General features: G+C 41.8%; 1 protein-coding gene across 1 annotated transcript in view; it reads right to left on the bottom strand.

Moving 5' to 3' along the window:
* The window catches only part of LOC126252744 (attractin), a 272,729-nt gene that overhangs the window by 111,605 nt on the left and 147,896 nt on the right, over window positions 1–13,228 (bottom strand). The window contains exon 14 of the mRNA XM_049953646.1: window positions 11,614–11,800. Within this exon, the coding sequence (XP_049809603.1) occupies window positions 11,614–11,800 (187 nt within the window). The remainder of the gene's footprint in view (window positions 1–11,613; window positions 11,801–13,228) is intronic.

Genomic DNA, 13,228 nt, shown 5'->3' with positions numbered 1-13,228 from the left:
AATATGCAGTAGAGATAGGAAGTTAGCAGAACAGGCATGGGAAAGTGCTACCCTTCAGGCTGAACTAAATAAGACTACATAAGATCTGAACTGTTTAAGAAAGGGGAACAGTGCAGAGGGGTGAAAATGACAACACATAATGGATGGAACAGGCTTAGTACTTCTTCCGGCAGCTTTGTTCTTTGTTGTAAACATGAAAAAAAGCCTGAACTGTTTCTTTAGGTCAAGACTGATGTACCTCCAGCAGATGTAAGTGCAGACAAGGCACTCAGACTTCCAGTAAGAAACTGAGAGGTAAGTACACAGGGAAACCAGTAAGTAGTAAGAAAGTTTTGTTTCCAGGTAGTTCTCATGCTAGAGGTGTAGGACAGTTGTCACAGGATGAATTAGCACTGAAATAGCAACTCACTTTATTTATTTTTCCTGGTGCTGGTCTGGATTAGGTAACAGGGGTTTTAACTCTGCACAAATTTCATCAAAGAAAGTATCTTGGTTTTACTGCGCAATAGTGTTGACTGGCATTTCTAGTACCATGTGGAGTGTGTGAGATCTGGTAAACAGTGTTGGCACAGAGTCACATTAGTTTTGAATTTGTGTTTTCTGACACCACATGAGTGGCCTCATTTGAACTCTTCTTTCAGCCGAGTTAATCTTGAGTTGGAACAGCTGCTTATGTTAGATACAGGATCAGATATTGGTGTGATTCCTGTTGATTCAATCAGTATATGGGATTATAATAGGCATGGCCTTCATCTTAAAAGGAATGGATAACTGGTTGAGCTAAATAACACATAGCTTATTGTGTGTGTGTGTGTGGGGGGGGGGGGGGGGGCAGCGAGGGAAGGAAAGGGAAGGTAGAGGTTAGGATAGAAACGAACACTCAGTTTGAGAAAGAGACTAAACAGCGTAATTCAAACAAATTATTCTCTCCAGATAACATTTCTGTCAGTGTGAAATGCCAGCTATATATATATATATTGTAGCAGAATATTCAGAGGCTGCAGGACAAGTAATTAACTACTTATTTGTATTGAAGAATTAGTCATCAAACCCAGGTGACCATTTTGCTTCTTTGAACACCATGTAATCACTAGTAGACAATACACACACACACACACACACACACACACACACACACACATGTGCGCGCGAATGCAGTCTCTGGCAACTGAAGCCACAGTTGCAAGAGACTGCAGTCACGTGTGTGCGGGTTGCATTTGCGTAAAATGGTTCAAATGGCTCTGAGCATTATGGGACTTAACTTCTGATGTCATCAGTCCCCTAGAACTTAGAACTATTTAAACCTAACTAACCTAAGGACATCACACACATCCATGCCCGAGGCAGGATTCGAACCTGCGACCATAGCAGTCACGCAGTTCCAGACTGTCGCACCCTGAACTGCTCGGCCACCCCGGCCAACTGCATTTGTGTGTGTGTGTGTGTGTGTGTGTGTGTGTGTGTGTGTGTGGGGTCTATTTCTGATAAAGGCCTTGCTGGCAGAAAGCTTATTTGTAGCATGAAACTTCCTGGCAGATTAAAACTGTGTGCCGGACCGAGACTCCAACTCGGGACCTTTGCCTTTCGCGGGCAAGTGCTCTACCATCTCATTCTTATTTGTGGCAGTCTGAAAGCTTACTTGTGGCAGCCTTTTTGTTGTGCCTATTTGCGACTCAGCATCTCCGCTGTATGGTGAGTAGCAACTTTTCTTTTCATAATATTATTACATTCCATCCTGGATTTTCCGTTGTTCAATGTAATCACTAGTATAGATTTATTAAGGGTTACAGGATTTACGTTAGCATCTCACTTCTGTACAGCAGAAATTGAAAAAGGAGGAGTTGCCACATTCATCAGAAATTGTCGTATTTATTTTTATTATCTATTTCATTTATGTAAAAGTATGCAACAGGAGTAGAATTTCATAACAAATCCTTTATAATAGTAAGTTTACACTTAACATCTGCAGAAAATAGAAATCTGTTCATGCATTACCATGAAGTTCTATTGGTCTACTTAACCATAAAGAAAAATGTAATGGTGGCTGCTGGTGACTTTAATACAGACTTTCTTGGAAATTCTTTATTGCAGTTGTTAACATTTGCGTCTAACTTTATTCCTAATGTAAACTTGCCAACTGTGGTAGTTAACTGCTCAAAAACATCTGTGCCCCTACATGACACCAGCTGGATGCACAATGCCAGTGTTGTAGCTTAGCAGGTGGACTAGGTTGGGGTTGTGTCAGGTGGGATGAGTGGATGGAGAGGAAGGTAGAAGGAAGAAAGAGGGGGTGAGGGTGGGAGTGGGGGTTGGTGGCTAGTGGGAAAGCAACCAGTTTGCCGACTAGGAATGTGGGAGGAAGGGGTGGCAGATGCGTGGCGGGGTGGGCATATGATTCACAGGTGTCTGATATGGGGAGCAGTGCTCATTTAAGGTGATATGTGAATATGAAATGGGAGGTAGTGATAGGATGGAAGAAGGGGAATCTGTGGGGTGAAGGGTGTAGGGACAGTGCATTACCGGAGATTGACACCAGGACATTTATGGGACAGAAGGATGAGTTGCAAGGATAATTACCATTTGTATAGTTCAGAGAAGCTGGCTACAGAGGGAAGGACCCACATGGACTGAGTTATGAAGCAGCCATTGAAACTGAGCATGTTATGCTCAGTTGTACGTTGTGCCACCAGATGGTCCACTTTGTCCTTGGCACAGTTTGGCAGCGGCCATTCGTTCTGGTGGACAGCTGGTTGGCAGTCATACCATCATAAAAAGCTGTGCAATGTTTGCAGCACAGTTGTTATGTGACATGGCTGCTTTAACAGATGGGTAGGCCTCTGATGGGGTGGGATAAGCCTGTGATGAGTATGAGATGCTGGGTTGTCTTGGCAGGTCTTGCACCTTGGTCTCCCGCAGAGATATGATCCCTGTGGCAAGGGGTTGGGAGTGGGAATAATATAGGGAGGAACTAGGCTGGGTGGGAAGACGATGACCACTTTAGGAGGGGTGGGAAAGATCTTAGGTAGGATGTCACTAATTTCAGCACATGATGATAAGACAATCAAAGCCCTTACGAAGGAAGTGGTTCAGTTGTTCCAGTCCAAAGTGATATTAGGTAACAATGAGAGTGCTCCTTTGTAGCTGATTATTGGGGCTGTGGAAGGATTTAGGTTGTGTAAAAATATGGCATGGGAAATCTGTCTGCAGATTTTTTGGCATGGAAGGGATGACAGCTTTCAAAATTCAGGTACTGTTGGTGGTTAGTGGGTTTAATGATGACCGAGGTGTAGATGGTGCCATCAGCGAGGTGGAGATCAGCATGCAGGAAGGTGGCACGCTGGACTGAGGACGACAGGGTGAAGCGAGATGGGAGAGAAGGTGTTGAGGTTGTGAAGGAATGATGATAGGGTATCTTGGCCCTGTGTGGAGATGATGAAAGTGTCAATGAATCTGAACCAGACTATAGGTTTGCAGTTTTGGGAGGCTAGGAAGGTTTCCTTATAGATGGCCCGTAAACAGGTTGGCATTTGAGGGTGCTATGTTGCAGATTTGTTTGTATGCCTCATCTTCAAAGAAGTAATTGTGTGTCAGGATATAGTAGGTGAGGTGTATGAGGAATGATGTAGTGGGTTTTGAGTCTGAAGGACATTGGGAGAGGTAGTGTCTGATAGCAGCATGGGCATGGAAATGAGGATGTTTGTGCATAAAGAGTTGGCATCAACAGTGATGAGTAGGGATCCAGGAAGTAAAGATAGTGGAGAATCAGTGAAGGTAGTGGTTAGTATCTTTGATGTCCAAGACTAGGTTGATCTTTCTGCCAAACAAGTGCAGAAATCCTTTCTCTGGGAGCACAACAGCCTACAAACCGATTTCCTGTGTTTTATCCTCACACTCCCTGTCCTCCCACTGTGCTCAAGACTCAGCTACAAATAATATATAATTTGAAATGAGACTCGTCTGACCAGGCAACATGTTTCCAGACATCAACAGTCCAATGTCAGTGTTGACAGGCCCAGGTGAGACGTAAAGTTTTGTATCATGTAGTCATCAAGGGAACATGAGTGGCCCTTCAGCTCCAAAAGCCTATATTGATGATGTTTCATTGAATGGTTTGGATGCTAATACTTGTTGATGGCACAGCACTGAAATCTGCAGCAGTTTGCAGAAGGTTTGCACTTCTGTCATGGTGAATGATTCTCTTCAGTCATCATCGGTCCCATTCTTGTAGGATCTTTTTCTGGCCACAGTGGTATCAGAGATTTGATGGTTTACCAAATTTCTGATATTCACGGTACACTCGTGAAATGGTTGTATGGGAAAATCCCCACTTCATCTTGATAACCTGGCATTGTAGCAGCAATAACTGATCTAACAACTTCACCATACACATATTGTTTTATATAGGCTTTGCTGACCGCAGTGCTATATTCTGCCTGTTTACATATCTCTGTATTTGAAAATGCATACCTATACCAGTTTCTTTGGCACTTCAGTGTACATGGATTGACAAATAACAAGCTGTCTGTTTGCATGCAAACTGTACTCCAGAGACAGCTGGACCACCCTCTTGCTGAGCATGCCACCCAACACAGCATGCTTCACTTCGCTTCAATCTGTCATCCGGATTCTTTTCTCGAACACCTGCTTTTCGGAACTGTGCTGGTGGTGGAACTGTGCTGGTGGGAACTCTCCCTGTAACATGTCCTCCATTCCTGTATGCCTCTTGGCCTCCCCTCCCCTCCCCTCTTTTTGGCTCCTCCAGTACAGCCAACCAATGTTGCATCTGGCAGCCCACTAGTTGCAGCTGGGGTTAGTGCTGAGATATGGCAGTGGCCATGTGTGTGAATGTATGAGAGTTTTGGTGTCTAGGTCTGATCAAGGACTTATTCTGATAGCTGGATTATATCTAGCTTTATTTGCCTGTCACTCATTGCCACCTCTACTTAATGAGTATTAATATAACGTTTTCATATCATTGTTATTCCATTCTGGGTTTTCCATTATTTATATACACTCATGCTCATAAATTAAGGATAATGCCGATACATGGTGAAACAATGCTCTGGTGGGTGGTTTGTGGGTTTAAATCACCTCGGGGTATGACCATGCAGTGCATTTGACTTGCAGTCATTGCACGGTGGCGCTGGCAGCAGTCCACATACGCAGAGGTGTGTTGGTGATGTCAGAGTACGGTGCAGACAGTAAGTGTGCAGACATTTTCAGACATGCTAATGGTGACTGTGTGATGAAAATGGCTCAAAAAACACATATTGATGATGTTATGAGGGGTAGAATACTAGGGTGACTGGAGGCTGGTCAAACACAGCAGGTCGTAGCACGGGCTCTCCGCATGCCACAAAGTGTGATCTCAAGATTATGGCAACGATTCCAGCAGACAGGAAACATGTCCAGGCACTACAGTACAGGACGTCCACAGTGTACAACACCACAAGAAGACCGATATCTCACCATCAGTGCCCGCACACAGCCACGGAGTACTGCAGGTAGCCTTGCTCAGGACCTTACCGCAGCCACTGGAACAGTTGTCTCAAGACACACAGTCTACAGACAACTGAACAGACATGGTTTATTCGCCCAGAGACCTGCAAGGTGTATTCCACTGACCCCTGGTCACAGGAGAGCCTGTAAAGCCTGGTGTCAAGAACACAGTATATGGTCATTGGGACAGTGGTCCCAGGTTATGTTCATGGATGAACCCACGTATAGCCTGAACAGTGATTCTCGCCGAGTTTTCAGGAACCAGATACCAACCCCTTAATGTCCTTGAAAGGGACATGTATGGAAGTCGTGGTTTGATGATGTGGGGTGGGATTGTGATTGCACGTACACCCCTGCATGGCTTTGACAGAGGAACTGTAACAGGTCAGGTGTATTGGGACGTCATTTTGCACCAGTATGTCCACCTTTTCAGGGGTGCAGTGGGTCCCACCTTTCTCCTGATGGATGATAACGCATGGCCCCTCCAAGCTGCCATCATGGAGGAGTACCTTGAAACAGAAGGTATCATGGGAATGGAGTGGCCTGCCTGTTCTCCAGAACTAAACCAAATAGAGCACATCTGGGATGCTCTTGGTCAACGTATTGCTGCATATCTTCAAACCCCTACGACACTTCAGGAGCTCCGACAGGCACTGGTGCAAGAATGGGAGGCTATACACCAGCAGCTGCTCGACCACCTGATCCAGAGTATGCCAATCCGTTGTGCGGCCTGTGTACGTGTGCATGGTGATCATATCCCATACTGATGTTGGGGTACATGAGCAGGAAACAGTGGCATTTTGTAGCACATGTGTTTCGGGACAGTTTTCTCAACTTATCACCAACACTGTGGACTTACAGATCTGTGTCCTGCGTGTTCCCTATGTGCCTATGCTATTAGCACCAGTTTTGTGTAATGCCACGTTGTGTGGCGCCACCTTCTGCAATTATCCTTAATTTATTAGCATGAGTGTATTAGTAATATCATACAAAATTAATTGTACATAAAATCTTACTTCTGCACATCTTTAGTGCAATAATGTGATCAGTGTAAATAAATATTGTGAACTGCTTCCTGTATGAGGACGTATGGCTGTAATAGCCTAAGAATTATCTTGTGCATACTTGCCAACTTTTCAAAAGAGCTATCAGTAAAACAAACGCGCGACAAAAAATCTAATTATTTTCCATATAATCTGGCTTTACAAAAATAATAATACTTCTGGGCTACAAAATACAATAACTCAAGCTTTCAACAGGATATTTAAATGAAATCACATCTACTTACATCATAGGCCAATGATTTGTAGATGAATGTTATAATCAAGAATAGATCCTCATTAAACAGCAGCAGGCATGAAGAATATTGGTTTGAAGCGTATGTAGCAGGACGTCCTTGGCAAATTAAGCACATAAACAATAAATGAAAAAGGCTCTACACAGTAAAACTTGCTTACCGTATTTTATACAATACAAACTGCAAATCACATTCTAGTTCGACCTAAAAGTCATACTTGTGGTCTTTTAAGCTTCTTGCAAAAAGTCTTGAGAAGGTATTTTGTCATAACAGGAACCAGAACTCCTGGTCTTCAAAACAGAAGTAGACTCCAGAGATTCATTGGACGTGGATGATCTGAACTCTGTTGTATTTTTCTTCACAAGGTTGAAAACATGTTCACACTCTGTATTGCTATGAGGTATGGTGAGAATAGAAAACATTACTCTAGAAATTTGGTTATTTCAGAAGTCCATCGGCTTCACGAATTCCTGATATTTGTGCCCAACTGGAATCACTTTCAGCATCTTGATTTGCAGCCAAAGTGTCATCTACCTGAAAAGCTGTTAAGTGCCTCTGGAGCTCATTCACCGCCCCATCTGTAGTTTCATTCCCTACCTTGGATAAAATGACAGAAAACTTTTCCAAGAAAAAATGAATGGAAGAAAACTGTGTATCTTCAATTTTTTCTAATCTAGCAACTTGAGCATGCTTTAATACATCATCCTTGAGTGGAAACTTGTTGATGTGTAGTCAGTACGAAAGTAGTTTCTCATTGATGAAAAGAAAAGGGATTTACCTGTATCCTGGAGATATTCACTATGTTCGAAGTCTGAATGCCAATAACTAACTCATCATCACGTCTGGAAAATCCAGGGTGAAATGTAACAGTATTATGAAAAGGAAAGTTGCTGCTCACCAAATAGCATAGACACTTAGTTGCAGATAGGCAAAACAAAAAGACAGTACTGAGCGAGGTGGCGCAATGGTTAGCACACTGGACTTGCATTCAGGACGACGATGGTTCAGTCCCGCGTCCAGCCATCCACACACACATATACACCACTGCAGTCTCTGGTGGCTTCAGCTGCCAGGGATTGCAGTCATGTGTTTGTGTGTGCGGGAGGGGTGGGGTGGGGGGGGGTGGGGGGGTGGGGGGGGGAGATGGGCGCAAGTGCCTGCGTGTGTGTGTGCATGCCGTCTATTTTTGGTCGAAAGCTTATTTGTGAAAGTTTTTTTTTGTTGTGCCTACCTGCAACTCATCATCTCCGCTACATGGTGAGTAGCAACTTTCCTTTTCATAATATTGTTACACTTATCATCACTTCTTTGATTTTGAATCAAGTTGTACTCAACATCAAGCAATGAGGAGCTTTTGACAATTTTTGAATTAACAAACTTCGTGAACAACTGCTTTAGCAAATCCATTAGAAGTTCTAAGAAAAAGTGAACTTGTGGGGAAGAGGTAGGAAGGGCAACATTCAATTTGTCAAATACAGGAATAGTCACATGAAGGAAAGTGCAAAAGGCCTTGTTCAAGTTTGAGGACAAGAACATAAACAATTTTTCTCACGTGTTGTAGCAGAAGTCTTACTTTTTAGGGTGGCTTTGTCACATTTGGAAGAATATGCTAGTCTTTCAGGGGCACTTATAGTAGCAAAATCAAGAATTCTCTTCTTCTGATACTCTTTGGATCAAAGGACCGAATTATGTTCCCTTCTATACACCTAAGGGGTGCACATGCCTACAGAGAGTGCTAGTTAAGAGAACAGCGGTACATGAAGGTGCGCACTGGAAGACCTGCGCGGGCTGGTTCTAATGTATTAATCCAAAAGCTAATGACTACAGTAACATTCAAAACAGGCTAATATCTCTTAATCGAGATGGACCATGGGTGCCTTGCACCCTTTGCTTGGCATTGTTTGGTGACATGGGAAAAAACCAGTTCAACGGAATGCTTGGCGGCAAAGGAGAGCCAAAATGGCCAGAGACAGGTTACTGATAAATCGGCCTGGTAGTCCTGGTGTGCAATGCATTGCATGCAGTAGTCCAATTGCTGATACCAGGGGGACAAATTGGGCATCTGGCATCATGCTTTGTGCTCCTGTAGTCTGTAGTCAGTATAACTGCCTTGAGAAGATGCAACTCAGGAAGGCGGCTTGGAGAAAGTGCAGCAGCACTCCTCTCATTAAATGGACTGAGACAAGACAACGGTGATGAGTGCAGGATAAGAGTTCTGCAATTCACACGTACCCCAGCAAAAATGTGGCTGACGGTGATGCAGGTCACATTCTGTTGTGCGGGCAAGCTGCTGAGAGCACGGCTGGGGATGTTGCCTTGTCAGAGCAGAACAAGAGACTACTTGTGTGATTGGCATGCCTAATGTCTGGAAAGTGTGGCCATGTAAGTTCTACCCCAGAAGAAGTGACCAGTGAGGGTGTTGTGGGGCTGGTTTCCAGTCCACGCAGCCCTTCGTCTGTTGCTACAGATAGATGCGAGGGAATGAGTATTTTTTTCAAGTCTAGGTATTCTGAAAGATGTCAAGCTTGTGGAAATGTTTTGGATACGTAATATTACTTCCTCTTTGAAGAAAGAAACAGATCCCACTGGTCCAGTGGTCTACTATCCAAACATCTGCCTAAAGGTACCCACCTAGTACATACATGCTTCGTAACTTCCTTTGCCTCTTTATTGTGCATGTTCTGAAATTTCTGAAGGCTTTTTTTTTTCTTTTCTTTCTTCTGACACTCTTCTCTCAGAAACAAAATATATTAACAAGAATCTCATTCGCTTGAAGTGGTAATCTTCCAGCACCTTTCCCAGCTGCTAGATTAATCATGCGGCAAATGCAACAGTTGATGGCAATACTTGGTTGGACTTGCTTCAGATATATTGAAATCCCATTTTTGTGTGCTGTCATAATAAAAGCATGTTGGAGCAGAAAGCCACACAGTTTTCAAATGGTATGTTATGAGAATTCAGTTGTGATAACATCACATTACATATGGCGTTTGCCCTGCTGAGTCCCCATCTAACGTTGGTATGAGTAGCATAGTGCTTACTACTTTTCCCTGCAGAATATCATAAAATGTGGCAACAACAGGATACAATGTTGCATTCATACCATTGCTTTATCCGTTGCCGAAGAAAATGGTCCATTCTGAAGGCACTTAACAACTTCAGATGATGCATTTTTTGCCATTTATTTTCAAAGCATGACATTTTCATGTGACCACAGCTACATTTCTTTGCAACTTCTGCTGTGGGAAACATCATTTTAAATAAATCATCAGCAAGATCACCCTGACTTAAGGACACATTGTGTTCCACAAAAGAGAAAATAAACAGACACTCTGCCCTAATTACATCACTGTCAACGTTTCCAGACTTAGCAAAAAAGGTGTTAAGATTTTCTTGTTACCTTGCTTCAAAGTTAATGTAACTTATGTGTTTACTGCACTTCACATGATCACTTAAATCATTCTTCCACCATTTGCAATATTAATATTGCACCCACATACCATGCAAAAGACAAATTTTTCTCCCTTTCCTGATTGTAGTATGCACGGAAAATCAACAGAATATGATTCTTTAAATGTCCAGAAGTACTTTTTCTTGTTGGATTTATTCATGAATCCTACAATAGGAATATAGTGTATGAAAATGCCCGAGAACGAATGTTTCGATATGTACTGAAACATCAAAAGGAACCTGGGTCACTGAATTATAAACACTCAAGGCAATCAAACACTTCACTGAAACATGTCAAAGCACACAAAGTCTTAAACCACTAAATGAACATGACGCAAACGTCGTGGAAAAAAGAATATGCACAGGGTATAAAACACAAACACACAAATGTAACTAGTCCACACGTGGTCAAAGAATATGGGTTAAATCACAACAAGCAAACGGAGTGGAACAAAGAATTTGGCAGAGCAGAGCCTGTTGACATGTAAGATTCACATGGAAGAACTGTTATCCCGGCTTTAAATTCAGTTCCAATGATGTCGCAAACATCACACGGTTAAAAGCACCAATCATATCAAAGAATAAGTTATCGACTATCGTAGACTTGCCTCTGACCCACGCAACAATAAATTGCACAAAAGTGGGGTGATTACACAATTTATGTAAATTTTTGGGGCTAAACCGTAAAAGCTGGCTGCTTTGCTTATGCATCTTATGCTGAAACATATTTTCAGTGAAGAGGTAAAAACACTTTTTTGATTTATTCCTCAACTGTGAGGAACAATCCCCTTCGGATATGTGGAAAGAACACAAGCATATCTCGTTATGTAACTATGTTTCATATAGTCTTGCGTAATGAAATTTTCTGTATCTCCTCACTATGAATCTATGGAACAAAAGATACAATAATAATAATAATAATAATAATAATAATAATAATAATAACGAACAGGACATGGATGAGCTGAAAAATATGAAGATGGCCTTTAATGAACACTTGGAAGCAGAAACAACTGATAAAACATCCGACTGATAAAGTTTCCAAAAATAACACTATTGTTTTTGTGTGCTATAAACTGAAAAAGCCATTTGGTCATTTGTAATGTAAACACCATTGTAATTATATCTTTTAAGGACACAAAAGGAGTAAATAATAGCTCCAAGGACCTTTTTGTACAATAACTCTAATTCTGGCACAGTTTCCTTAAAGGATGTAAAACTCAAACTACAATCAGCTTCTTTTAAGAAGGAGAAGACCCAGGTTCAAGTCCTGGCTGTGGCACAAATTTTAATTCATTTCTTCAGCTTCTATTATTATTGTAAATAAGATGAAAGACAAAACTATTTCATTATTGAGTAATACATACCAGCAACTGGCGAGCGACAGCGACTCTGCTGCGTTGTCCACTCACGACATTGGCCATATGGAAAAGACACACTGTAGGCATTTTTATCAACACATCTTCCCTCATTCTGACACCAAATGCATTCTTCCTGAGTGCAGTTGTAACAGGATGTCAGTTCGGCACAGACACTTCCACATGGCACAGACTCCTGCAAGGACACAAATAACAACAATGGACAATTACAAAAGAAAGCCTCTGAGACCTTCCTTCACAAATTCCACGGACCCTAACATTACTGGAGCTCTATATTGTACTGTGTTTTGAGCAATGGTCTATTCTCATAAAATTATTTCTGGTTACAATCAAATACAAGACAGATTATGTTCTCTTTAAACCTATTTGGTGTGCTGTGTAGATAATTACCACTTGGAAGGAAAATTCAAAACACTGAGATGAAGTGGCACAGTTACCAGACGATCCTACACCTAAAAAAGTAATAAGAACACATTTTAAGAGAAATCAGAAGCAGTATCAAACATGCAAAAGCAGCACAATTGCATTGACTGTGTTCTATGTAGGTTAAAAAAATTGTAATGATTGACCTACTTAAGATCCTAGTAGAAGTGAACACATTATTAGAAGATCATGTGTTAAGTACAGAAAGAGAGCATACCTATTCCAATATAAGGGTTAGGTAGGTGGTCGAATTATCTCAATGATGTAAATCTATTAAGCTTATTCATAACTGACGGCTGGTGACATAAAGGAGGAGGTGGCGAAGAAGTTACAATAATGTGACAGTGAACAAGCCATAGGGGACTAATAATTAGCAATGATAAATATCAAACGAAATTTGGCAGAAAAGCAAATATCAAAGTATAAACTTATTTATGCAAGGAACTTGAAATAAGAAGAGTGGTAAATTAAAACTTTGAACTGTTCTTGCAATAAGACACACTTAGTTTTGCAAAAAAAAAAAGAGAGAGAGAGAGAGAGAGAGAGAGAGAGAGAGAGAGAGAGAGAAAAGAAGAAGAAGAAGAAGAAGAAGAAGAAAGCTAATATAATGAATTTAACATCAGCCTTACTAATCATGTCTCCTATTAAAACTGAGAATGTAGTCTGAATGCTTAGAAAAGTTTCAGTCTTGTTTGAATGCAGGCTTTCGCAGCATATACTACTATGAAAAACTTTGCATTTTCTCAGTAGTGCCACCAGGTTGTAAACAATGTTTCGACATTCTTCTGCAATATTCTTCCCAGCTTCTGGTGAAATGTTGAGATACTGTAGATGTCCCTATATTTATATGCTTATGGCAGCCACACCATCCACCTGGCTATGTGCACCAGGAACTTGGCATGCAAGTGGGCAAGTTGGTGTGTGTGTGTGTGTGTGGGGGGGGGGGGGGGGGGGGGTTAATGATGTGGTTATGGTGAGCCAGAGACTGCACTCAAACTTGATCTGCCTCATGCTTCATCCACTGCCGGGCATCCTCTTGCCGTATAGCTGCTATGTGGCATTCTATTCCACGTCCACTATCAAGATTCTCATCGATTCTTATTTCTGTATGTTCCTTTATTAAGCTCTCTCAACTGCAGCTGGCTTGGCACAACATCCATGATTTATCAAAATCAAATTT

Source organism: Schistocerca nitens, chromosome 4 (genome assembly GCF_023898315.1).
Source record: "Schistocerca nitens isolate TAMUIC-IGC-003100 chromosome 4, iqSchNite1.1, whole genome shotgun sequence".
NCBI classification, from domain to species: domain Eukaryota; kingdom Metazoa; phylum Arthropoda; class Insecta; order Orthoptera; family Acrididae; genus Schistocerca; species Schistocerca nitens.
Note: the sequence above shows the minus strand (reverse complement) of the source record. Positions and strands in the feature narration are given on the sequence as shown.